The sequence below is a fragment of the Rhinolophus ferrumequinum genome, chromosome 22, assembly GCF_004115265.2.
Source record: "Rhinolophus ferrumequinum isolate MPI-CBG mRhiFer1 chromosome 22, mRhiFer1_v1.p, whole genome shotgun sequence".
In the NCBI taxonomy this organism is placed as follows: domain Eukaryota; kingdom Metazoa; phylum Chordata; class Mammalia; order Chiroptera; family Rhinolophidae; genus Rhinolophus; species Rhinolophus ferrumequinum.
Window position 1 is genome coordinate 16570082 of NC_046305.1, and position 27674 is coordinate 16597755.

At 38.9% G+C, this 27674-nt stretch overlaps 1 protein-coding gene across 1 annotated transcript in view; it reads left to right on the forward strand.

Annotated features, from left to right (window-relative positions):
• Positions 1-203: 203 nt before the first annotated feature.
• HMCN1 (hemicentin 1) overlaps positions 204-27674 on the forward strand; it is a 398555-nt gene continuing 371084 nt past the window's right edge. Inside the window, exon 1 of the mRNA XM_033093361.1 lies at positions 204-852. Within this exon, the coding sequence (XP_032949252.1) occupies positions 585-852 (268 nt within the window). The 5' untranslated portion in view covers positions 204-584. The remainder of the gene's footprint in view (positions 853-27674) is intronic.

Here is a 27674-nt window from a genome sequence, read left to right on the forward strand (position 1 = left end):
GGGAGTGCAGCTGACACTGTGCGCGCTTCCCTGGAACTGAATTGACCCCAGAATCAGTCCAGAGAGAAGTCACCCTCGCGGAGGGGGCGCTTCAGAGCAAAGGGAGGGGGGACTGCAACTGGCCAATCAGGAGGTGAGGCCGAGCCAGGCTTCCAGCTCCTCGCTCCCGAGCAAGCGGCGAACAGTGGAAAGTTGGGAGCCTCAGTGGCTGGCCGGGAGGAGAGCGGCGGCGGCGAGGGCAGGGGACTCGGCGCGGCGCTGCAGGGCTCAGGGCAGCCCCCGGGGCTCGGGCGGGCGCGCCGCCCGCACTGCGCTACACGCCGCCCGGCCGCGGGCAGATCCCGTCCCGGAGGAAGCTGCGTTCAGACAAAAGCTGCCGCATCTCTGCGGCTCAGCCCCTGCAGGGATTCGGGTTCGGTGCTTGTCCCCATCCGATTCTCAGCTCCCAACTTTTTGCTAGGTCAAAGAGATTTCCAGAGTCTAATGAATTGCTGGGAGAGGAAAACCTCTGCCTGTTGTTGAGGAGGGCTAAGCACTGTGCTTAGGCGCTAAGAAAAAGAAAAAAGAAAAAGAAAAAAAAGAAAATGATTTCCTGGGACATTGTCCACACGGCATTCCTGTTTGTTCTCCTTTATTCTTCCCTAGCTCAAGAGACAAGCCCCCAGTCTGAGAGCGGGGCGGAGGAAATTCCCGAGGGGGCCTCCACCTTGGCTTTTGTGTTTGATGTGACTGGTTCCATGTATGATGATTTAGTTCAGGTTATCGAAGGGGCTTCCAAAATTTTGGAGACGTCTTTGAAAAGACCTAAGAGACCTCTTTTCAACTTTGCGTTGGTGCCTTTCCATGATCCAGGTAAGGGGAAATGTTTATTCTTTGTGTTTGTTGTTTGTCATGATCACATCGTCTTATGCTATGAAATTGTTTCAGTGTTGGGAGGTTTCAGAACCTTTGTTGTTTTAAAAATGTGCAACTAAGAACAGTTGTAACAAAGAATTGCTGGCTGGCATGTGGGGTTGCTCTCTGATACCTACTCAGGTCGCAGCCATGGAATCCATGGATGGCTTGTTTCGGGTGCTTGTTCTGTGGTCCCCAAACCTGGAAATGTGGAATTACGAACACCAGACCCAGGGTCTTCAACAGCAGCATCAAAATAGCAGTTAACTGACTTTTTTATTTTAGAGCTAAAGAATGTTTAATTCTGAAGGCAGATTTGGACCTGGGTTTTTCCACAGCAGTCCTTTAAAATAAAACCTAACATCCAGGTTGGGAGCCCACTCAGGATGACTCTCACAGAAGGGGGTGGGGAGCCTTGTGTGAGACACAAGGAAGCTTGTAAGTAATTATTACTCGTGGAACGGAAGAGATGAAAATAAGAGAGAACCCATTCATTTCTCAACTGCATCTATTCATCTTTGCACCAGGACATCATTAGTTAGGTTCACAGATGGGTATAAACATTATGTCTGTGTCTCATACAGTAGAAATGCATGTAATTTGGTATGTGGGTGCTCTTTAAAGGTAGTTGAAGCCAAATGACTTGATTTTTTTTTTTTTTTTTTTTGCCCTAAAGCTATGGGTTTCAGCTGCTCCACTGTAATATGATCCCATTTACTTTTTTCAGTTTCTCTTTAAAGTGGCACCTTTCTGTGAGGCTCACAGGAGCTCTCATTGTCATCGCTGAGGGTAGCATTGCCAGGGGAGTCCTGGGGCTTGCTGTCTAATATCCACCTGAGTTTCATTAGCACAAGTCCCGAACCAGTTGAAGAAATAAAGCAGTGGTTTCTTAAAAGTCCTCCCCCACTGTTCTCCCACATTTTTCCTGCTTTGAAATTCTGTCTTCTTACTAGAAGACCTTGACACAACCTCTTCACAATGAGACCTGCTCGATGCGGAGAATTTCAGAGTCTTTCCTTGTGCATTTAACAAACACATGAGTTCAGAATATTGCTAGGTATTAAAGGTGGCAGGCTTCAGATAGCTTTTTTTTCAAAGTAGTGTGGGGAGAAATTTAGAGGAGAAATAGAACTTTCTGGGACTTTTTTCTTCAAATGATGGAAACCATAACCTATCCTACTCTTCTGGGATGTGCATACATGTAGTAATTTCTACATTGATGAATCATGAAGTGTTCTTTATATGTGAATGAAGAATTGAATGGTCATTTACTATGTTTACTTTCTTAGTGACAGAGCTCATTTTTTTTAATGTTTCAATTTGTTAAATATCAAGATGCCAATTGTGATGCAGTTCATGACTTTTGTTATTTTGGAATAGACCCAAATATGTTTCTTCCATAGGGATAAATCTGAACGTGGCAAAAAAATAAAGTAAAAATTGTCTTCTCTAATTAACACCATAATTTGCTCTTCTTCAAAAGACTCTTATGAAATTATGTTGCTGCAAACGGAACACAGAAATTGCCTCAAGTCATAAATGGAAACTGTATCATCATGATATTTTGATGTGATATGAAAATTATTGGAATAAATTGTATTGTGGTATGCCGCATTCCAATTGTTACCAAATGGGAAAGTTTGCTACAGTTGACTTTTCCTTATAGTTTAGCAATCATGTTTCAAAGTGGGGGAAACTTGGCATGCCTAATAAGAGATGACTAATAAATTAGAGCTTTTAGAATTAATATGAGAATATGATTAAATTGGTTCCATAAAATTAATTGTACATATAATTCAGCAAAACTATTCTACGCATTGTGATTCAGAGTAGAGAGAAGTAGCCAAGTGTTTCTGTTATCTAACAGTATTTTTGAAGATAAAAAGGGAAGTAGAAGTTAAAACATATCAATAACGTTTAATTTAGTTTACTAATTCATTTTAATGGATTGTAGTAATATCTTGGTGTGACATAGTCTTTGTCTCTCTCTCTGTCTCTCTCTCTCTCTGTATAATCATTAAGAGTTTTTGATTTTTTTTTACTTCTAATTGGTGATCAGCTGGGAATGACAGAAAAGGAATCAAATGGGGATCGGCTGTTTTACTAAGTGACATTGGAAAAGTCAGATTACCTTTTTGAATCTGTTTCCTTAACTATAAAATGAGGGAAGTGGATTTGAATGTCTCTAAGGTCACTTCTGACATTTTATGGCTGTCTGTTTTACATGTGGTTGTTTTGCATAATCCCTTACACGTATTCCTATGGTTGGGTTATACAATCGACATTGAAAGAAATAAGGTGTGGAATTTAATATAATAATTATATACATTATAATCATAATTATTATTTATATTAATAACCTTGACTACAGCTTTTCTATGCCCCTTGATATCTGCTATTGCATTTAACTAGATGGAATACTGGACTATAAGATCTGGGATGTAGTCTAAGACATTTGACAAAAACCTTTGACCTTTACAGATGATTGCTTTGGACATCTGCATTACAGTTTGGGGCAAGGTGTGTGCTTGCAGGTGGGGGTAAAAATTAAAATACATGGAAAACATAGATATACAAGAGGAATAAGTCTAACAAGGAAGTGATAAAATCAGTCAGAAAGCATGCACCTAAGAAGCCAGTGTTGGAGGACCAAGAACATACTTATGGTAGAAGGAAATACCAGAGACAACCGGGGTCATGCAACGTCAAGCCAACTTCTTGAAGCTAACCCTATTGAAAATGGGGTTTTCGCTTCCACAATCGCATTTAACGTGTTAATTTTTTAACGCTTTATTGAGATACAATTTCCTTACCATGTAAGCATTCATTTAAAATTTATCATTCAATGGTTTTTATAATACTTGTCCCAGCCCTAAGCAACCACTAAGTTACTTTCTGTCTCTAAAGATTTTCCTGTTCTGATCTTTTATGTGAATGAAATCATATAGTACGTGCTCTGTTTTGACTGGCGTCTTTCCCTTTAGCATAATGTTTTCAAGATTCATTCAGGTTGTAGCATGTAATAGTACTTGATTCCTTTTTATGGCCAAATGATATTCCATTGTATGGATGTACCACATTTTGTTATTTATTAATCCATAATGGGTATTTGGGTTGTTTCCACTCTTTTGGCAACTGTGAATAATTCTATAAACATTTGTATAAAAGTTTCTGTGTGGATATATTGATATTGTGATTTATGATAAGAAATGTATATTTGGTCCTTGTCCCCATTTCTGGCTTAAAGCTGCTAAAACCCTTTGGAATTTCCAAAGTGGTGAGAGCCTTAAAGGTATCTTTTGTTCTGTTAATGAAGTTACTTTTGGACTTCACCTAGGAATAGGTGATGGTTTCCAGGAAACCTAACCATGTGATTAGAGGATTGGAACTTTTTCTCCCACCCCTGACCTCTGGGGAGGAGAAAGGGACTGGAGGTTGAATCAATTGCCAATTGCCAATGATTTAATCAATCATGACTATGTGATGCAGCTTTCATAAAAACCCAAAAAGAGGTCTTTGGCGAGCTCCCAGGTTGGCAAACATGTGGAGATGCAGGGAGAATGGTGAGCTCCGAGAGCATGAAAGCTCTGGGCCCTGTTCCCCACACCTTGCCCTATGCATCTCTTCCCTCTGGTTCTTCCTGAGTTATAGCCTTTCGTAATAAAACTGGTGATCTAGTGAGTAAATGGCTTTCCAGACTTGTTTGAGCTGCTCTAGCAAATTAATTGAACCCAAGGAGGGGGTTGTGGGAACCTCTGATTTATAGTCGGTTGGTCAGCAGCACAGGAGGTAACGTGGGCTTGTGACTGGCATCTGAAGTTGGGTGTGGGCAGTCTTGTAGAACTGAACCCTTAACCTGTGGAATCTGATGCTATGTCCCGGTAGATAGGCATCCGAATTGAGTTGAATTCTCAGACACCCTGCTGGTATCTGAGAATTGTTTGTTGGAAATATGGGAAATACTCCCTCCCCATTCTGAAATTGAGTGCTCAGAACACAAAAGAACATGTCTTCATTTCTTTGAGTATATACCTAGTTATGGAATTGCTGGGTCACGGTAACTCTATGTTTAACTGTTTGACGAACTGAAAGATGGTTTCCAAAGTAGGTATACCATTTTACATTCCCACCAGCAGTGTATAAGGGTTCTGATTTCTTTGCATCCTCATCACCACTTATTTATTATTGATTCTTGAACTTGTTGATTCTTACATGTTAATTTTTACTATGCTTTTTACAACCCTCAACATGTATTTCTGTCTTCCTGAGAACACAACTTTGGGGAGGGCCAATGGTCTCTTCTATTATCACGTAGTCTTTCGTTTCTCCTCTTCTCCATATGGCAGATACCAGAGGCAGAGAACAAAAAATGAGGGAGTGCATTTTAATGAATTACTTCATATAAAGAAATGTTCTCTTCCTATCTTTCACAATTATGTCTTCACTTTTTTTTTTCCTCAGGATGTCTAATGTCAGCCTACATTTATTCATTCATTTACTCACCTATTATGTTTCAGGCATTGCTTCAGACACGGGGGATACAAAAGGGAATATAACAGACAAAAGCTTCTGTACTCACGGAGCTTACATTCTATTGGGGGGCACAGATATATAAAATAATTACAATACATATGGTATATTTATTGATGATATTTGCTCTGGGGAAAATAAGCAGCAAAGGGCCATGAGTTTGAGGTGGGCTGAGAGTGTTAAAATTTTAAATGGAATGATTAGGGAAATCCCCCAAAAGTCACATTTGAACAAAGACTTGAAGAAGATGAGGGAGGAGGCAGTGAGTATATCTGAGGACAGACTTTGGCAGGCAGAGGAACCATAAATGAAATGCTTTTGAACCTGGCAGGAGCTGCCATTTTCAAGGAACTGTGAAAAGACCAGTGCTTCTAGAGCCCAGTGAGTGAGAGAGAGAAGTCAGGAAGCGAGGTCAGAAAGGTGATGGGGCCACACCATGGAAGGGCACATAGGGCCCTGTGACTTTGGCTTTTCTCTGAGTGAGCTGGGGAGCCATTTTAGAGTTTTGAACAGAGCAGTGACATGATCTGACTTATGCATCTGCATAATCATTCTGGCTGTTGTTTGAGAATAGTCTAATGTAGAACACGGGCAGGACCAGGGAAGGTAGAAGACTACGAGCACCATTCAGGCAGAAGAGGATGGTCTAGCGTGGGTGAAGTTGGTAGCCATGGAAATTTTGAGAAAGAGTTGAAGTCTGTGTTTATTTTGAAGAAGAAACCAAAAGGATTTAATGATGGACTGGATGGGATGCGTGAGAAAAAAGAAGACAAGAGAGGTTCTGAGTTTGGCTTGAGTAGGTAGAAGCATAGCATAGCCGTTTACTGAGACGGAGAAGAATGAGCACGAAGCAGATTTGAGAAAGAGTGAGAAGTTGAGGCTTTCATTTTTGGATATGTTTATGTTCAAGATGCCTTTTGGTACCCAAGTGGAGATAAGTTTGATACTAAGTTTGAGATGCCCTTTGGATGCCAAATGAAGGTATTAAGAAGGCAGTTGGATATATGAAATTAGAGTTCAAAGGGAGAGGTCTAGATCAGAGATATAAATTTGGGACGTAAAGGCATACAGATAGATGGTATTTAGAGCTATAAGGCTAGATGGGACCACTAAGGGATTGAGTAAAAGGAGAATAATAAAGGTCTGAGGACCCAGCACTGGGACACTCTAGTATTTAACAGTCAGAGAAATGAGGATAAACCAGTCTGAGAAATTAAAGCCAGAGAGAATGGAGAAGAGTATATTATCCTAGAAGTCAAGAGAAGAAAGCGTTTCAAAGAAGCAAAGTTGGTTAATTAAGAGAAGTACTGAGAATTGGCTCATCTATTTAGCAATGTGGAAATCACTAGTGACTCATAAAGAGGATGTGAAGTGAAGTGATGGGAGTGGAAGCCTGTTTGGAGAGAATTCAAAAGGCAATGGAAGAAGAGGACTTGGAAATCTTTGGAAGTGTATTGTTGTTTCTAACTACTGGAATAGTTTCTTTGTTCATGAAGCTAAAATTGAAACTAGTTTTGATAAATGATTCCAGCAGTATTTTACAAAATGCAAATGTGATGAAGTAGGAAGGACATCCAGTTTGGAACAAATTTGGGTTCTCTTCCTTGTTCTTGTAATTTAAGCAAATCATTTAACCCTGCCAGATGTCTGTTTCTCTGTTTATAAAATTAGTGCATTGATAAGTTAGTATCAAAGAACATGATTTTAATGATCATAATGTAGTGAAAGATAAGTGATTGTAAAGAGAAACATCATAGCAAGGACTTTATTTGTTGGGAGAAATATCGGCATTATATGTCTCTACACTTAGAGTTTCATAGTAGCAGTATCTGTGGGCCCTCAGTGACTTTGTATGATTCTGCAGTACCCACGCAGTGGTACAAAAACACTCCAGGTCTTTTATGAAACGACTTTCTTAGAATATTTTTCTGAACTGTAGTAAAATTTCATGAAACCATAATGAATAGAACAAATTTGACAAGGAAAATATTGCATATTCAGGCCTGGAAAACCTGTAGAAATGTATACGAAATGAACTTTAAATTAAAATATCTTTGGTTTCAGTGGGTATAGAAAAAGAGGCAAGAAGTTATTAGTCTCCTTTTGCCACTGGCACATCCTATGTGATGAAGGGTTTTCATGAGGGAAAGCATTGGTCTTTTAAGTCCAAGAGAAATCCAACTAAAGGAAATGAACTAAAATTTCAGAGTGAGAGATTTTGGCTGGACAATGATAACTTGGTTTCCTCAGATGATAGAGTATTTCAGCCTGAGAGAGTGGGTCCCACGTCACTGGATGTTTTCTGAGGATATATAGAGACGTTTGCTGTGCTTAATGAACACTTTCTCTCAAAGTATAAGGACCACATTTTGATAAAGATGTTAAATGTGTTAGGGATGTTTATAGTTAAAAGAATCCTCTCTGACTCCCACAGAATGAAGTTTGTTTGTTTGTTTGTTTGTTTTTTTCGAAATTGAGGAACAACTTTTAATTGATTGTTGGTAAGTCAGAATTTGGTTTTGCTTATGACTTATCTCTGGTCGAACAATAACCATTCTCAATGGTCTTTATAACCCTGCTTACCTACCTTTCTGTCGGACTAGACATTAAGCTCTTTGGGCAGGACCCATCTATCTTACAGGCCTGGCACATACTAGACACTCAATAAATGTTTCCTGAATGAATGAATGCTGGAAACAAGAACCAAAAATTACTCTGAGTATTTTAATCCTTCCTGTCATGTCTATGATTTTAGTTTTTAAATCATAACAATCAGAAGAATACACTAAAGGATATAACGTTTGCTAATTAGATCTTTTTCTTGATATATATCTCCTACCCAAGCTTGAATATGAAATAGAAGTCTCATTGTGACCTATGTAGTGACTGGGTCTTGGGTAGTCATTGCATGTTTGTACAGCAGGTATATTCGGGGAAGGGGGATTTCTATGCACTCTGGAATGTCTTAGTTGCATGCTGTAAGACAATCTGTCTACTTTCCAATTTTAACTGGATTGGCTGAAGGAGTGTCACTACAAATAAATTAATTTCTGGGGAGCATTGTGCAAACAAAAGATCCACATTTTAGGTGGTTCTCACAAGTCTACAGGCATTCCTAACCTTGGCTTTGTTTTCTTCTGATAAATCCCCATGAGGATCCCCATCTCTATGGAGAGTAGGACAAATTTCAAAATGGACTTACATCAAATGTGAGCTGTAATGATACCAACTTTCCCTACTTTAGTCATGTTATCATGGTTAAAAAACAATATATGAGGTCTGACAATTAAGTTCACGAACTTGTTGCAATGATGTTGCTAACTTTTTTTTATATCAGAGGGATTATTCATTATGAATGTGTACCAACTGTACAAACAGTTAACCAAGTTGACTGTTTGTCAGTGCTGAAAAGGCTGCATGAAAAAGTTAGATGAAAATGACCTGAACTTTTTGCCAACAATTCATGGCTCTTGCATCATGACAATGTACCAGCTCACACGGCACTGTCTGTGAGGGAGTTTTTAGCCAGTAAACAAATAACTGTACTGGAACACCCTCACTACTCACTTGATCTGGCCCCCAATGACTTCTTTCTTGACGTGAAGATGAAGGAAATACTGAAAGGAAGACATTTTGATGACATTCCGGACATCAAGGGTAATACAATGACAGCTCTGATGGCCATTCCAGAAAAAGAGTTCCAAAATTTCTTTGAAGGGTGGACTAGGTGCTGGCATCGGTGCATAGCTTCCCAAGGGGAGTACTTTGAAGGTGACCATAGTGATATTCAGCACTTTTTCTAGGATGAGTTCACGAACTTAATTGTCAGACCTTGTATTGTAGTATCACTGGTGTTGTTCTTACTTATTGAATGACTCACCTTCGTCTATAAATATCAACTAGATACTGGAGAGAAGCCAGTTATCATGAAAAATAATAGAACATTAATAACAATAAGACTGAAAAATTCAATAGAAAAAAATATCTATTTGATGACCTGCCTATCAATCAACCCACCGGGAAAGGACAATTCAGAGCAGTTCAAATGCGGTATCATTCGAATACACTCAATGTTTGAGAAGCGTGGGTTCATTGCTACACTGTCCCTTTGAACCTGAGACCACTGCTTCATAATTGGGAAACCAATGAGAGAATTCAAAAATCCAAAGATAAGCCATTATATTCACTGATTCGCTCATTTATTCACTCACTCATCAGTCAATAATAGACTTCCTACTATTTGTCAAGGACTATGGTAGGTGCTTTTGATTCAAAGATAATGAGGCAAAGATAACAGTCGATGAGACTGAGAAATAACAATATTATTATATATACCTTGATACGTTTCATAGTAGAAAGAAACACAGGGCTGTGTGAGCCCAGGGCAGTGCCCCTGGTCAGCAAAGATTTTTCTGGAAGAAATGTGGCCTGGCTGACACCCGAGGAAAGTCCATGAGCAAAAGCAGCTTAAGCAAAATATTAAGAAATTTGGATTTTATCCTGAAAGTTACCAGGAGCCTGGAAGGATTATAAGTGAGGAGTCACATCATTGCATTTTTATTTTAGATTTCTATCTCTTGGAGGAATTGGAGCAAGGCAGTCCTGAGAGCTGAGAAATGAAATCTGAGGCCATCACAGCAATTCAGGGGGGTAAACACTGAGGTGACTCGGGCATAGGAAGAAGGGTATAGATAGACTTCTAAGAACGTCCAATGAACTTGGCCCTTAGAACATGGTAAAAAAGGAAATATGATAGCCTTCTGTAGGTTAAAATAGGAAATTGGCACGCAATAGAGGAGAAAAGATATGTAAAGTTAGTTTTAAGAGATACCGTTACCCTCAGGCCAGTAGTCTTGATAGTAAGTGGCTGATGCATTAATTAGTCCAAAATAAAATATCCATGAAAAGTTTGGGGGACTCTCTTTTTCATCGCAGAAACACACATCAGCATTGTACAACCAAGGTATTTTTTTTAAATGGAAGTATAATTGACATATAACATTATATTAGTTTCAGGTATACAAAATAATGATTTGCTATTAGGACATATTGTGAAATAATCACTATAATAAGTCTAGTTAACATCACTCACCATACATGTTATACATTTTTTTTCATGTGATGAGAATTTTAAAGATTTACTCTCTCAGCAACTTTCAAATATGCAGCACAGTATCCACTATAGTCATCATACTGGGCGTTACACAGCCAGGACTTACTTATCTTATAACTGCAAGTTTGTGTGCCTTTTGACCTCCGTCACCCATTTCACTCACCTGCTCCCCACCTCTGGCAACCACCAATAATATGTTCTCTCTGTCTGAGCTCAGTTTTTATTTCCTAGATTTCACATATAAGTGATATACAGTATTTGTCTTTCTCTGTGTGACTTATTTTGCTTAGCGTAATGCCCTGAAGGTCCATTCATGTTGTTACAAATGGCAAGAGTTCCTTCTTTTTATGGCTTAGTAATAGTCCATGGAAATATAATTGACACATAACATTGAGAAATATATATCCATTCATCCATTGATGGACACTTAGGTTGTTTCCACATGTTGGCTGTTATAAATAGTGCTGCAGTGAACATAGGGGTGCAGATACCTTTTCAAGTTAGTGTGTTTTTTTGTTTTCCCTTTAGATTAATACCCAGTAGTGGAATTGCTGGATCATGTGGTAGTTCTGTTTTTAATTTTTTGAGGAACTTCCACACTGTTTTCCGTAGTGGTTGCAGCAATTTACGTCTCCACTAACAGTACACAAAAGTTTTCTTTTTTTTTTCTTTTACTACATTCTCTTCAACCCTGTTATTTCTTGTCTTTTTGATAATAGTTATTCTAACAGGTGTGAGGTGATATCTCCTTGTGGTTTTGATTTGCATTTCCCTGATAATTAGTGATGTTGAGTATATTTTCATGCACCTGTTGGCCAACTGTATGTCTTTTTTGGAAAGATGTCTGTTCAGATCCTCTGTCCATTTTTAATTGAATTATTATTATTATTATTATTATTATTATTATTATTATTATTTTTGCCAAGTTCTATCTAGGGTTCAGAGTGTAGTTTATTCTACACTTAAATAACCAGTCCACCCGTAAGCAACATTCCAAATGTGGTGATAGACTGTTTATCTTTATAAATATGTAATGATGTCAGTACATATTTGGATCATACCATTAACTCTCCTTGTTTTGATTGCGTGCTCACCAAAGAGCCTCCCTGATAATTTGACCTCATGTACTTTCCTTATGAGGAGAGAATGCTTTGGTCAGACTGGCACATACATCAGATTTACCAGACAGTTATATTCCTCATTGGTAACTCATATTTTGGCACACCAGCTTTATACGTCAGTCTCTATTGTTTAAAATAGCTGACAGTGTCAAGTTAAAGTTCCCGAGTTTGTAATTCTGAGAACCTTGGTTGATGGTGAATTTATCAAAGTAAGTGCTTCTCCGGGGCGGATGGGGATCTGTTTGGGTGGCCTGTCAGTCTCCAGGTATCACCCTCTAAGCATTTCCAACTGTCACTGGTAGTGTGAAGAGTGCCAAAAAGCTGTTCTGTCCACTTGAAACTTAAATAGATGACAGCTGAAACCATTGGAATAAATGAGGTCATCCAAGGGATATATGTAGACTGACAAAAGAAGGAAGGTGGGATAAAACTATGGAGAACACAAGTATTTAAAAGACACTGAAAAGGGAACTTTATAAAAGATTCTGGAAAGGAGAGCCCAGATCAATAGGAAGAGAAAAAGAAATGAGCAGTGTTTGAAAATCTAAAAAGGTGTTAGATTTAAGCAGAAGTTGTCCGTTGTATTCACTTATAAGGTTACTGAAAATAAAGGCTAAATTAACAGACTACAATGGACACTCTTCATTGGGGTTGTGGAATCAGGAGGCTGAAGTGATAGGAAAGAAAATTGTGGTTAAGAGCATAGGTCCTAGAGTCTGATGCCTCGGTTGGAAGCCTTGCTCCCCCAATTACTTGGCACATGATCTTAACTTTTTGGGGCTTCAGTTTTAGTTGCTGGAGATAATATTAGCTGCTTTATAAACTTGATGTGAGGATTGAAATAGTAGATGTCCAAAACTTCGCACAATGTCTTGCACACAGTAAATTCTCAATAAACATTAATTATTGGGGCTTAGAGTTGAGCAAGAACATTTTAAGATGGCAGAGAGGAGAGAATGTTTAAGTACTGCTTGAAAAGAGTTAACAGAGTAGAGGAGAAAGAATATACCAAAGAGAGAACAGATAATTTCTGAAACCAGGACTCTGAGGAAGCAAGAGTAGACAGGATGCAAAGTAGAAGGGTTGGTTGTTGGCAGCAGAAGAACTTTGGTTGATTGTGATAGGAGAGAAGCGGACCACAGACAGGCACCATCATGGACAAGGTGGTGGGGATGCAGGATATTGGGTGACTTCCTGTCTGGTGGACTCTTCTCTAAGGAACAGAAAGGGGTCATTTGATGATAGGAAGGGAGTGGTACTAGAAGGATAAGTAAGGGATTTTAGAAGAACAATGGAGTTTTGGAAGTAGAATGTGATATGGACACGCAGATGGTATTCCAGGATGAGTTGTGCTTCAGAAGAGGCATCCGTGATGCTTGAACACTGCCTGGCTATGTGACTTTCTCCAGCAGCTCTCAGCAGCCTGGGCGTAACTGCTGAAGTCAGCCACTGATTTGATCTAGGACTTGGGTTTTGTTGAGCAGGTGTGACTAAAGAAACAAGATATGGTTGAGAAGGGTATTTGTAAGAAATATAAAGAAGCGACAGATCATAGGGCCAAATCTGGACTGACAAGAGTTGAGAATTTTCATGTGAAAGACACTGTAACAGGAAGCTATGATTATTATTTTAGAAGAATAGCCAACATGATTGATCATAAAATTTCGCTTGAGTAGAAAAGGAAGTTATACCAGCCAGAATGAAGATTGTGAAATTGAGATCAACGCACTTGAGTCTGCAGAGTTGAATGTGTATATTAAAGTAACCCACATACTAACCGCTTAAAATGGCGAGGAAGACAGTGAGTCATGCACCACTTTTCTATTTAATAAGATTTATTGAGAAGTCTCCAGGTGGCAGTTGTCAATGATGAAGAGGGTTAGAGGGTGCGATAGGTGTTCACCTCAAAATGGCAGGTGCTTTCTCTGAAGGTAGAGAAGTAATGAACTGGGAGTGGGTAAAATGCTGACCGATCTTTTGACCCTGGTGTATGTGGGGTGTTGGAGAATGAGCAGACCCCACTGGGGCGGTGGTGTCATCAGTGGAAAACTCTGTTTCTCCTGAAGTGGGAGGTAGATGGAGAGTTCCTGTAGGAAGATGGTTTGGAAGGCCACAGGATTTGTGAGGCCATCGGATGGTGAATGAACAGGTCACGAGAAAGGAAATGGAGAGGACGAGCGTAAGAGAAAGAGGAGTGGTTTGCATTTGGGGCAGTGACCACAGATGATGGTGATAGAAAGCAGGGTAGGAGATGCTGGTTGCAAAGTCTAACTGAGGCTTGGGTATAAATTTACGAAACCAGTTCAGGCCCTGGGAGAGTTGGAGCCGGGTGAAGTCAGCTGTTGGCAACTCTAAGGGCAGCATGGCTGCCAGGAACTCCTGAGGAAACACCTCTTCTCACATGTCTTCTTGACACAGCCTTAGTAGCATGATTTTTATTTCTAGCAATATCAGCTACCATTTTATTTTCTGAGTCATTACTATGGATCAGACACTGAACTGGATACATTCTGTATTTTATATCACTTATGGCTCACAAAAACTCTTAGTGATAGATGTTATCTTTATTTTACATATGCAGCAACGGAGGCTTGTATTATATAAACTCTCACAAAATATATAAAGTTTCCTGAAAAAGAATAGCTTTCTACAAGTTATTATTATTACTTTTTGGCCCCTTCGTTTGTTTTGAGAAATGTGTGAGATTGCAGAGATATGCCCATGGCAAAGGGACCTCTGTGTTAGTTTCCTAGGGCTGCAATAAGCAAGTACCACACACTGGGTGGCTAAAACAACAAAAAATTATTGTGTCACAGTTCTGGAAGTTAGAAGTCTGAAATCAAGATGTTGGCAGTTTCCTTCTTCAGGCCGTGAGGGAGAGAGAATCTGTTCCAGGCCTCTCTCCTAGCTTCTGGTGGTTTGCTGGCAATCTTTGGTGTTCTTGGCTTGTAGTTGCTCTGTTCTCTGCCTTCACGTTCACAGGCCGTTCTCTCTGTAGACTGTCAAATTTCCCGTTTTTATAAGGACACCAGTTATATTGGATTATTGGCCCACTCTACTCCAGTATGACTTCATCGTAACTAGCTACATCTGCAACAACCTTATTCCAAGTAAGGTCACAGTCTGAGATCCTAGGGGGCAGGACCTTAACGTGAATTTTGGGTAGACACGATTCAACCCATACTGAGACCCCTCCATCATAAGCATTTTTAAAAACAAAACTCTGTAACTCTTTTACTAGAGAGACGCAATTTGGTCTATACATTTGTGATAAAAATATTTTCATCAGGGAGTATCATGGACTTTCAGCTCTAACCTCTTTTTGGATAGAAATGGGGTTCTCAGTGGGAATTATGGAGACAGGCATTAATATGTTTGGGAAGCTATTTAAATCCTTTAACCTACGTTGAATTTTAAAAAAATATATGACTTTTACTTGTAAAGCATTTAATATTTTAGAGCATTTACTCTTAAAACATTTAATAAAGCTTTATTTGATTTTTTTTTTTTTGAGCTGTGGAGATATTTAATTTTGAAATGGGGAAAATTATATAGGAGCTAAGAATTCTGGGAATTATGTGTGGTTTCCAAAATATTTTGAGTTTGCATACCTCTAGGTTTCTTCTCTTGGAAACTTCAAACACGCTAATTGGGGCAATTTTTCCATTAGCACCAAATCTCCAAGAGCTTAGCTTTAAGCACTATTTTATTGCAGGTGGGAGAATTTCCTTGAAGTTCCCAGGCTGGAAGGCACTCTGATTACCACTGAAAATGTTCAGGGCAACTCTTAGCTCACTTTGCCAAGATCTGACAGTGGGAGGCTAGTTTAAATGAGACTGATGGGTGATGAGGAAGATGTAAATCCATAAGATGGATCCTGTTCTTTAACATTTTATTTTTCACCAAATACCAAAGTGAGAAAACACACTATTTCATTCAGCAGTAGAGAACAAATTTCTGAAAGACACTGTACTCTCTTGAATATCTATTTTTGAGATTCAAAGTGAAATCTGTTTTGCTTTTTGTTTGGTTATTTCCACTTCAAAGCCTTTTCCCAGAGAACACAAAAAACCTCATTTCTATTGTTTTGTATTCCCCAGAGCGTCTCTCTGGCTCGTCTTAGGTGAACTTGGTCACCACCCCCTGGATCAGATGATCTCTTCTGCCTTGAAGTTTTCTCCTAAGCCACACCCTATGTTGGAATGTCTCCCTGTGTGAGAGACATTTTGTCTTCTGTAATTAAAAAAAATTCTCAAAATTTTACTTCCAAGGAATTTTCCTGGAGTACTGGAAAAGTGTCATTCAATATTTAGATCCCCTTTTATATTTATTGTACCTTGTATGGACTCGGTTTGTGCCTTTGATAACTTCACTCCATTTTTTTTCCCTTCTCCATTATAACAGAAATTAACCGTTATTTGATTTATCTTGTCAAAGTTAAATTTAGTGGAGTTAGAATGGCGTAGGTTTTGATTGAATTTTTTTCTTTTCTTTTGTTTTTTATTCTAATAACAAATGGACCGATGTTTAATTATTAGTCAGTTACTAAGTTCTCAAAGCCTTAGTTTCCTTCACATTAAAGTGAGAATGACAATCATACTTCCTTTGGAGAGGGGTGAGGATTAGAGGAGAAAATGCATGTAAATCATTTGGTACAAAGCCTGACACAAAGGACTCAAGGGGAGTTCTAGAGAAGGGAAATAACACTTGACATAGAGTCCAAAACCCTGGGTCCTGGCTCTGTAACTGTGCATGTCACTTGACCTCTTAGAGCCTCAGTTTCCTTCTAAAATAGGAATATAATCCGTGGGGTGCTGGTAAATGTTAAACCACTGGCTATGGAGTCGGGGGTGGGTGCAGGTCCTTATTTGCAGTATTTGACAATTTCCATGGTGTAGGTACTTCCCTACTGCCACTTTCAAACTACCAATATGATATCACTGCATGTGGAGCTGAGAATAGATGAGCACAATTATTCAGCCTCCCACGAAGGGGCTTATTTATGTTTAAATGAGATGATATTTGTGAAAGAACTCAGTGTAACAGGCATTCACTAGTGTTAGTTTAATTTTGGTTGGAAAAGTGTTTTAAATGGATGGAGTTAATGAGGATGGAATTTGTGTTTTGATGGAGAAAACAGACTGAATGTTTTCTTCTCCATGACAATTTGAGAAATGTCAGCAGTAAATGTCCAGAGAGGCCGAGCAGGCAACACCAATGCAGAAGTGGAACACGAGAAACCCACCACCTTTTTAAATAGCCACTGGGACATCTAAGAGATATCTCCCGTTCATCAGCACGCACCCCCACCTCCGCCCCACATGTGTCTTCTCCAGTGTTCCCACTACCATTTCTCACAATTGTTTCGGACAACGCCCCTGGAGTCATCCTGGATTCATCTTTCACCTACATCCCACATCCACTCTCTCTGCAGATTCTTTTGGCTCTACCTTCAAGATTTTAATTTGACCACTACTCATTCCCTCTACCCCTGCTCCTCTAGCCTGAGAGCCACTTGAACTAAGTGGACTTCCTGCTACGCTCCCCAGAGCTGTCAGAGAATCCTTTTAAAACGAAAGGCAGACCACATTATTCCCAACTTCCCTTTTTGACCTCCTTCTTCATTTCACTTTTATTATATTGGGCTCTTTATTGATTCTTACAAGCCAGGCACACACCCTCTCCAGAAACATTGCTCTTGCTGCTCCTTCTTTCTCCAGATCCTTGCATGGCTTACAGCATGACTTCATATAGCTCTTGGCTCAAGAGAGGCTTCCTCTGACCACAATCTAACATAACTCCTCACATGACTCTGTGCTGTTGACCTGCTTTATTTCTCTTTTTATGGACTTAGCACTGCTTGACGTTAGTGATGATGTGAACCCATTTGTTGATGCTCTGTCTCTTCCATTTAATGTAAACTCCATGGGGGCAGAGACTTAATTTTCATGACTGTATTCCCCAGAACCTCACATACAAAATGTTGGACAATTAAGTTCGTGAACTCATCCTAGATAAAGTGCTACATACCTTATTGCTGAATATCACTATGGTCACCTTCAAAGAACTCCCCTTGGGAAGCTATGCACTGATGCCAGCGCCTAGTCCACGCTTCAAAGCAATTTGGGAACTCTTTTTCTGGAATGGCCATCAGAGCTGTTATCGTATTACCCTTGATGCCCTGAATGTCATCAACATGTCTTCCTTTAAATATTTCCTTTATCTTTGGGTAAAGAAAGAAGTCACTGGGGGCCGGATCAGGTGAGTAGCTAGGGTGTTCCAATACAGTTATTTGTTTACTGGCTAAAAACTCCCCCATAGACAGTGCTGTGTGAGCTGGTGCATTGTCGTGATGCAAGAGCCATGAATTGTTGGCGAAAAGTTCAGGTCATCTAACTTTTTCATTCAGCCTTTTCAGTACTTCCAAATAGTCAACTTGGTGAACTGTCTATCTATTTGGTACAAATTCGTAATGAATAGTCCTTCGGTATCAAAAAAGGTTGGCAACATTATTGCAACCAGTTCGCGAACTTAATTGTCAGAACTTGTAGAAGGGTCCCTGGCATGTATAAGGCATTCAATAAATAGTTATTTAATAAAAGGATGAATTTTTGTAAATGTTCCATATATACCTGAAAAAAATTCTGCAATTTTTGAGTGCCAAGTTCTATGTATGTTCCCAAGATCAAGCTTGTTAATTGTTTTTCAAACATTCTTTATTAGTTATTGCCTAATTGATCCTCAGTTTTTGAATAAATATTAAAATTTCCCATTGTGATTGTTATTTTGTTAATTCTTCTTATAACTCTAGTCAATTTTTGCTTTAAGGGCATATTAGGTACACACTGGTTCAGGATTGTTTTATGTGTGAATTGTTCATTGTTCATTTTATCTTTATTTTTTTTAGTTTCTTTTTCTTTTCTTTTTTTTTAAAATTTATTGGGGTGACATCATTTTATCTTTAAATATACGACGGTCACGTTCTCTTGATCTACAACAGTAGGAATTCTTTTTGATCTTTTTTTGAGAATGTATGTATAGCACATTAATTCTTGATTAATAGTTTAGTTAGGTATAGAATTCTGTACCTAACTTACTTAGCCCATTGAAGATACTATTTTATTGTTTTCTGATTTCTTTTGCTGTTGATGAGAAGTCTTCCTGTCAGTTTAATTATCATTCCTTTTTAGGCTGTCTTTTCTTGCTGGTTATTTTAAAATGATCTCTTTTGCCTTCCTGTTTCTGAAGTTTCTTATTTAGTATATAAGCTTTGGATTTGATTTTGTTTTTCCTGCTTGGAACCTGGTTTGTCTCCCCAACCTAAGGACTTGAAATTTGCATTCAATTCTGGATAATTCTTATTTTTCAAATATTTCCTCTCTTCATTCTATAATAATATCCTCTGCAAAAAATCCCACTAAGTGTATTTCAGATCTTCTCATTTTATTTTCCAAGGCTCTTTATCTTTCTTTCATATTTTCCAATTCTTTTTCTCTCTGCTGCATTTTGGGTACTTCCTCAAATCTTTCATGTTGTTCTCTTCAGCTTTATCTACTCTTATGTCATCCATTGAGCTTTCAAGTTCAATAACCATAGGTTATTTTTTTCCCCCCAGAAGTTTCATTGAGTTCTTTTTCAGATCTGCCTATTTTATTTTGTATTGCGTGTTCTTCAATATTATAGTCTCTTTAATATTGTATTATTTCTAGCTTTTAGAGAGGTGCAAATTCTCCCAACTATATGGTCTACTGAATTTCCCTCATTGTGGTTTGTCTTATTGTGTGGTTGCTAGATGTTTACTGTGAGTGCATCTTTAGCAGGGAGTCTAGTGTACCCTGGATTGTGCGCCACTGATATTTCTACGGAGGGTTTTTTTTTGTTTTTTATTTTTTTATTTTTTGTTTTTATTTATTTTTTATTTATTTATTTATTTATTTTTTATTGGGGAAGGGGAACAGGACTTTATTGGGGAACAGTGTGTACTTCCAGGACTTTCTTTTTTCCAAGTCAAGTTGTTCTTTCAGTCTTAGTTGTGGAGGGCGCAGCCCAGCTCCAGGTCCAGTTGCCGTTGCCGTTGCTAGTTGCAGGGGGCACAGCCCACCATCCCCTGCGGGAGCCGAACCGGCAACCCCGTGGTTGAGAGGATGCACTCCAACCAACTGAGCCATCCGGGAGCTCAGTGGCAGCTCAGCTCAAGGTGCCAGTGTTCAATCTTAGTTGCAGGGGGCGGAGCCCACCATCCCTTGCGGGACTCGAGGAATTGAACTGGCAACCTTGTGGTTGAGAGCCCACTGGCCCATGTGGGAATCGAACCGGCAGCCCCCGGAGTCAGGAGCATGGAGCTCCAACAGCCTGAGCCACCGGGTCTGCCCAACTACGGAGGGTTTTTGCATTTGCTTTTGTTGGGGGCCTAAAATTAGCTTTTGGGCTAATATTTATTTTTATTTTTTGACTTTATATTCTGCACCATACAATTAGTATAATACAACTCCCACTAATTCTTATATGTTTCTGGCTTAGTGTTGCAGTTTCTCTCAGGAGATTTATATCCCACATTAGAGACCTGTATTGGTGGCAAGCTTTCTTGCCAATTTTCTGGCTTAGTGTGAGGAGTTTTTCCTGATCCCCATTTCACTGATAGGACTTGGCTTAAACAGAGTACTCTATTGTAGATGTCTGATCCAAAAAGGCTGATACCATGAAAACTGGACTCACATGGACATTAAAATCTTAGCAGCCAAATCCTGTATCAGGATCTGACACCCTTTTTTGCTGCCATGGTGACAGCCGGTTTACTTCCAGTTTGAGTTCCCTTTTTATTTTAGGTAGTTGGGAGATTTCCCTTTACTTTTTATCAGTTGAATTTGGCTATTTTGTAAAAAGGAAATTGAACTTTTTACTCAACATTTCTGTTTTGTAGGAAGACTGTCTTCCATGTCGGCTTAGTCTGCCATGTTACTGAAAGGTCATTCCCTCATAGCTTCACACTTTTCCTTGCCTCTGTATTCTTTTCCCATGTCCAAATTTCTCCCATTTTAAAATAAGGTTTTCTATATAGTCATATATCTGCCTCCAAAGAAAACTCTAGTCCCAGATAATTTCTCAGGAGAGCTATACCAAGTATTCAAGGAAAAATAATCATGATTTCACAGAACTACTTCCTGGCAATAGGAAAAAAGGAAACACTTTCCATGAGGCTAACATAACCCTGGTACCAAATATCTCATAAGGATAATACAAGAAAGAGAAATGATAGGTCAGCTTCCCTTGCATCAAAATCTAGATGCAAAAATTCCAAATGATATTAACAAATCGATTCAACGATATGTAAAAAAGAACGTATGAAATGACCAGGTTATTTTTATCTTAAGACTAAAGAGGTAACACTAGAAAATAAATCATGATAATTTCTCATGTTAGTAAATAAAAGGAGAAAAATCACATGATCATTTCAATAGACACATTTGATGTAATTATATATCTACTCATCATGAAACAAACAACTCTCAGAAAACTAGGAGCATACAGTAACTTCTTTAATTAAAAAGAAAACAAACGAAAAAAAAACCACCTCTTCATAAACTCTAGTTATCATATTATCATATTTGGTAGTTAAACTAAAATTGTTTCAGTTTTTCCCATTGAAATTATAATCAAGATAAAGATGGAGTTACTTTAGTGTCTATCTCAAAGACTCAGTTTTCATTTCCAATATCATTTACTTGTGCCTTCTCTTTTTCTCATGATTTGTTTAGGTCAGCTTGTCTATCTCAAGGAAACAGCCTCTGGTTTTTGGATCATTTCTAATATTTTGTTTTCTATTTTATTAATTTTTGGCCCTATTTTAAATATTTCTTAGCTTCTACTTTCCTTACTTTTGTTCTGTTCCCTTTTTAACCTCTAAATTTAAATATTTAGCTTTACCTTTATTATTTATAATGCAGATATAAGGCTTTTGACTTTAATTGATACATTTATTTGCATGAGCACTTTAGCTGCCTCTCAAAGATTTTGATCTGTTGTATTTATGTTGCATTCAATTCTAAATACGTTGTCATTTCTATGGTGATGTCTGCTTTAACCATCTGTTATTTAAGAGTGTGTTTTTTCAGTTTCCAAACACATTTTTTTCTAGTAAAAAGTTATTGAGACTTTTTTTTGTGAACTAATTTGTCAGCTATTATTTTCCAAATATTTTGAATTTTGAATGTGTTTGAAAAACATGAGTATTCTCTGCTTATAGCATATATGATTCTTTACGCATATCTTAGATAAACCTATTCATTACTATATTGTATAGAGAGACAGTCTAACATAGTGGTTAAGAACGTATGTTCTGGAGTAGACCGCCTGGGTTCCAGTCCTGGCTCTGCTACTTGGGTACAGGTCTGTGAATTGGGGATAACCTCTCTCTCCTCAGTTTCTTCATTGTATAATGTGACTAATAATAGTACCTTCTCATAGAGTTGTTTTCAGGCTTAAATTAATAGGTAAAGTGTTTAGAATAGTGCTTGGCACGTATTAAGAGCTATAGAATATGTCTAAAATGCTGTTGTTCACATCTATATTTCTAATTATGTTTATTTCCTTGCCCTATGCATTTATGATAGAGCTATATTGAAATCACCTCGTATGCTGTGTGTTTTTCTCCTTGTACTTTTCTCCTTGTGAGTCTTTCCTCTTTGTTGTAAAGCTGTAATACTGAGAGCATATAGAATTATTGTTATTTACTTGGTGGATTTAACCATTTTGTTATTACATAGTAGTAGCCTTCTTCATCCAGGGCCTCTACTTCATCTAGGTGCCTTTGTGAAGATTAGAAAAAGCCACATCCTATAGGTCAGGCAGCTTGGCCTGTGGCCAGCTAAGGAGGTTGTCCTCGATGGCTTAGAGATGTGTAGGCCCAACGGGATCACACCTGGCCAAAACTTGTCTGGAAGGATGTCTTTCATTGGTTCTCCACTGGAGGGTGCTGCTAAGCCTCAGGGTGCAGTGCCAAAGGAAGACTCTAGAACTCATCTTTAGTCACTGTGAGGTCACGTGCAGCTTGGACAGGGCTGTAGGAGGCTAGGAAACCTAGAGTGAAGAGCCTCAGGTATTACCTCATCAGCTGGCTGAGGAGATCACAGCTGCTCGAAAAACCACATCTGAGGGGTCAGGAATGGGCTGAGGACTGTAGCAGCCAACGTAGCCATGTCTGATGAAAATCAGAGGAGAGTGGAACCCTGTTATTCTCTGGGGCTGATGGGGTTCCAGGGAGACAGGAACGGAAATGAAAGGACTACCTATAAATGGAGCAAAGGAGAACCAAATTCTTATCTCCTGTGCAGCAACCTCAGAAAGCTCTTCTAGACTATCAAATCCATAGGCTGGACAGAAAACGCTCCCAAATGATATCAGCAAGACAGTTTGGGAGGTGGAGCCTGGAGAGATACTTTATGCGAAAAATTTTACAGGGTATCCATGGTGAAATTCTGGGACAAGACAGTTGTTAAAAGCTGTAACCAATTCATTTTCTTATTATTCCCCTTTCAATTTCTTACATTCTCCATTCAAACTGAGAGTTCAGATTTCCTGTACAGACATTTTCTGTCATTGTGTCTTTACTCCCATCTTTCTCGTAGCCCCAGGGAAATGCTAGGTCAAAAAAGGACAGGTTTTGAGTCAGATGGACCTGGATTTGAAGATCTTCTCTCCCAAAGTCATGGGACCTTGGGAAATTTACTTAACATATTTCCCCCTTAATTTTACCTCAGGGAAAAAAAAGGGGTCAGGGTGATGATAACATCTACTTCTGCAATTATTGTGACGTTTAAATGAAATAATCGTTATAGAGTACCTAGTCATGGCAGGTGATCAATACATATGAATTCCTTTTCATTTTTCTCTCTTTCGGTTGCCCTTCTTCTCTACCAGTATTCTAGATGGTCAGGTCAAACAATGTGACACACGCGCATGTGCATGTGTACACACACACACACACACACACACACACCCCAACACTTATTCAACATGTTTTGCTCTCTCTAACTCCAAAATACAGTCTGGATCTGCCCATTTCTCTCAGTCTCCACTAGTATCAGCCAACTGCCGTCATCTCGCTTAACTTCTTCTGCAGGAGCTTTCCATCTGGTCTCCGTGCTGTGGAACTTGCCTTTGTCCACACAATAGTCATAGGAATCTTTTCAACAATGGGAATAAATGACATTACAAACCTTTCAACAGTTTCCCTTCGCTTTTAAATAAAACGGTAAATTCCTTCCTGTGGCCTCTGTGGCCCTATGGATTCTGGACGCTGAGCACCTCTCTTCCCTCCTCTCCTACCCGTCCCTTTCCAATTCCAGCTTTCTTATGAATGCTCTGTTATGGTCCACTCATTCTCATTTCAAGGCCTTTGCACTTCCTCTTCTCTTTGCCAATAATGTTTTCAGTTATCAGCTCAAATGCTAAAACTTCAGAAAGGCCTTTCTTCGCCACTTTATCTGAAGTTGCCTCCTCCTGCCCCAAATTGTTCTCCATCAGATTATCCCATTTTGATTTATTCAAACACAATGGCCATTCTCTAAATGATCAGTAGGTATGTATAGATATGTATGCTTGGTTATTGTTTTCTTCCTCTGTAGTGTAAGTTTCATCTATCTAGATCACAGAAGTGTTTCTGACGCCTTAAACAGTATCTGGCATGTGGGAAAATACCAAAATATTTTCGCATAGTGCATCAATGAATAAATTAATACTATTTTCTTCAGGAAGCCTTTGGGTGCTTTCCCACTGGTGATCGTTTTCCCCCTCCTTTTTGTCCCTACTGTATTGCACTTGCATTTCTTACTATGTTGAACACATTTTCCCTTGCATTTTGGTTATTTGTGAATATTATCATCTATACTAGACTGCAGGATGCTGGAGGGCAGACTTGGAGCGGAAGCAGTCAATAAATATTGGTTGAATTGATGAATTAATTACAAGCAATAAAATCATCCTTATTTGAAACAGTGATAGAAGTGGCAGTGCTGAAAATGTCTATAGCCTGGCTCGTGATCATGTCTCAACACCCCTTGACAGTTGTGGCATTTGGTCTCTAATTGGTGTTGCTGAAAAATATGCACATTCTCTAGGACTGCTCTCAACATACCCACGTCCTTTTCTCAGCCCTGTTAGGTTTATAAAAATGCATTCTTTATTCATTTATACCTAGCTTCTCAAGCAAACCACCAGCTTGAGGCTTTATTTCTTTTAAGTCTCTTAATTTTGTAGCTGTTGTGCTATTGAAGCCAGACAGTTGTATTTTCCATGCTTGATGACATTCGTGATTTAATAAACCTTTCCATGGTCTTTCTTCCCCTCCTTTTCCTTGTCCTGTTCCTCCTCCTTCACTTATTCTTTTTCCTCCTTCCTTTCCTTCTCTGCCTCCCCCTCCTTTTTTTAAAAATTAATTTTTGACCCAGCAGTTAGAAAGCCAACATTTGTCAGGCATCTCATGTAGTTGTTTTTTGTTTTTTTTAAATCTTTATAACAAATGTGTGAAGTAGCTGTTATTTCTGCTATTTTGTTGATGAATATCCGAGAGGTTAAATACCTCTCCAAGACCTCTACAGGTGGTACAGGTGAGATTCAAACCCAGGTATTCCTGCTTCCAAAGTCTTAAGTCCAGGCTCACTCAGCAGTGTTCCTTGCAACGCTGTTAATGGCAAAGCAGAACAGAAACATTACGGAATGTCATGGTTGGAGATTTAGTAGCACAAATTACATCTATTGCTGACAGGCTGTAGCCGTATTGGAAGAAAAATGTAGACATGTAAACATAACTTGACTGGCACCTATGTTTTCTACTGTCTACGATTATAAACACTTGAGAATGCCGTCCTTTCCCCTTATTTCCTTTTTGCCGTATGAACACATTGCCACCCTTTTAACCGTGGCAGGAATGTCAGTGCTTTTTACAGATGACGAAGATTGTGGAGGCATTAGTCCTGTGGCTGTTGAACTTAGCTTCACTCCTTCCTTTTCTGGGATGTTACCTGGTAGAGTAAGACCAGGACATTATAATGAATTGGTTATTCTGTTGGACTGTATCCTGACCATGAGGGTCATAAGGAGAGAAAGTCCTTTTGGATATATCCTACATACATATATTTAGAGAGATTTAATAGAAACAACACACATCCTTCAAAAGAGATGATTTCAGTAGGTGTTCTTCAAGGTCATGAGGGCAACATTTTTTTTTTTTCCTGGTGAAGAGCAAAATTGGAAACCTATGCTTTTATTTCAAATGCTTAAGTATTATTTTAACCTAAATTTAAGTCCACTAACTTGTGAAATTTTAAAGACACAGACTGTGATTTATTCATCTTTACATCTCTATCCTTTATCTTAATACACGACAATATGGTAGGAATTCAATACATGTTTTTGAATGAACAGATGAAATAACATTGTTTTAGTACCCTTGATAAGGACTTGTATATAACCTACCAATATCATCCCTTGATTTTGTTAGTATGAAACACTTTATATTTACATGTCATGGACAATGGAATGGGGTTATAAATATGAAAGATTCTTAAATGTTACAACTAATAAAACACTAGAGAATACAATGTTACTGAATATATTGAATCAAATCATTATTAACAATAATTGTCATTGTACCATAACAGTGAGAAAGTAACAAAGAGTAGAATTCCAGTTGATATTCAGAACAGATAATTCTTTTTTCTAGAGCTACCTAGTTGGTGAACACAGTCATATATTGGGTTGTTATATTGTCAATTTCCTCAATTACTGGTGGGGATAGGATACAGACTAGATGTGGGGAAATGCTTGTCCAGGTGGCAACTCACAGCAGTGTATTTCTTATGCACAGCTCGGGTACAGATCTTTATAAATAGTCCAGGAAACAAGCCAAGTCCAAACACCCAATAAGTCTAAGAATCAAGTAGTTTTGTCCAGGAGCCAAGTTATCAAATTAGACAGAGTATTTCAAGAGCAGACTCAAGTCCAAAAGGCTCAAAGCTAATGCATGGTGGTACTCAGTGTGGGAGAAGTCGGGGAGCAATTCTAGAGCAGTCGAACCCCTGTAGTTGTGAATGGAGGACGTGGACTTGTAGGGATACAGTGACAGTTTCCTAAAATGGAAGATTGAACTCATGGCTTGGAGGCAGAGTCATTGTCTGACAATAATTCACTTATTCATCAATTCATTAACTGTTGATTGAGTTCCCATTCTATGCTTTACATAGTACTCAGTGCTCAGACTGCACCAATACATGAGCCAGAACAGATCCTTTCCTTTACAGAGTTACAATGTTTGGAGGGTCACGCTAAGAAAATGAGAATGATGGTGTAATAATATAGTACATATAGGATGTGGGAAATCCAGATTTTGGGGAAATAATACTAATACCCAACGCATATGGAATAGTTATTATGCATCAGGCATTCTTCTTAGTGCTTTGCGTACATTAACATTTAATCCTCACAACAACTCTACAAAGTAAGTATTAGTATTGTTTATAGTTCGTATATGAGGAAGCGGAAGCCCAGAAAGGTGAAATTTTCCTGCTCAGGGCCTTACACCTAGTAAATGGTAATCTAAGATTTGAAATCCAAACATCTAGTCACTACACCTCTGCCTCCTCCCTATCGCCTATTCATTTCTCAGGTCTTCAGTGGAAGGTGAGTGTGGAGCTGGGCCAAGGAGCCCGGAAACGTTTCCCTGAGCAGGGGCGTTGCAATAAGAGGTACGGGAAGGGTTGGAGGAGTAGTCAGGGAGAAAGGTGGGTGGCGGAGGGCAATGGGGAAGGGGGCTAGAGAAAGCATGTTCCAGAGTCAAAGGCAAACAGGATATGGTGAAGATGGTGAGCAGTCAGGCAATCGAGGTGGGGTGGTAGAGCTGTTTTTGTTGGCTGATGTGTGAGCTTCAGCCTGAATACAGTAGGTCCATGGGGAGAGACTTTTGACTGTAGATACATAAAAACTAAAGAAAAACATGACGTGGAGTATGAGATGTACAAAAG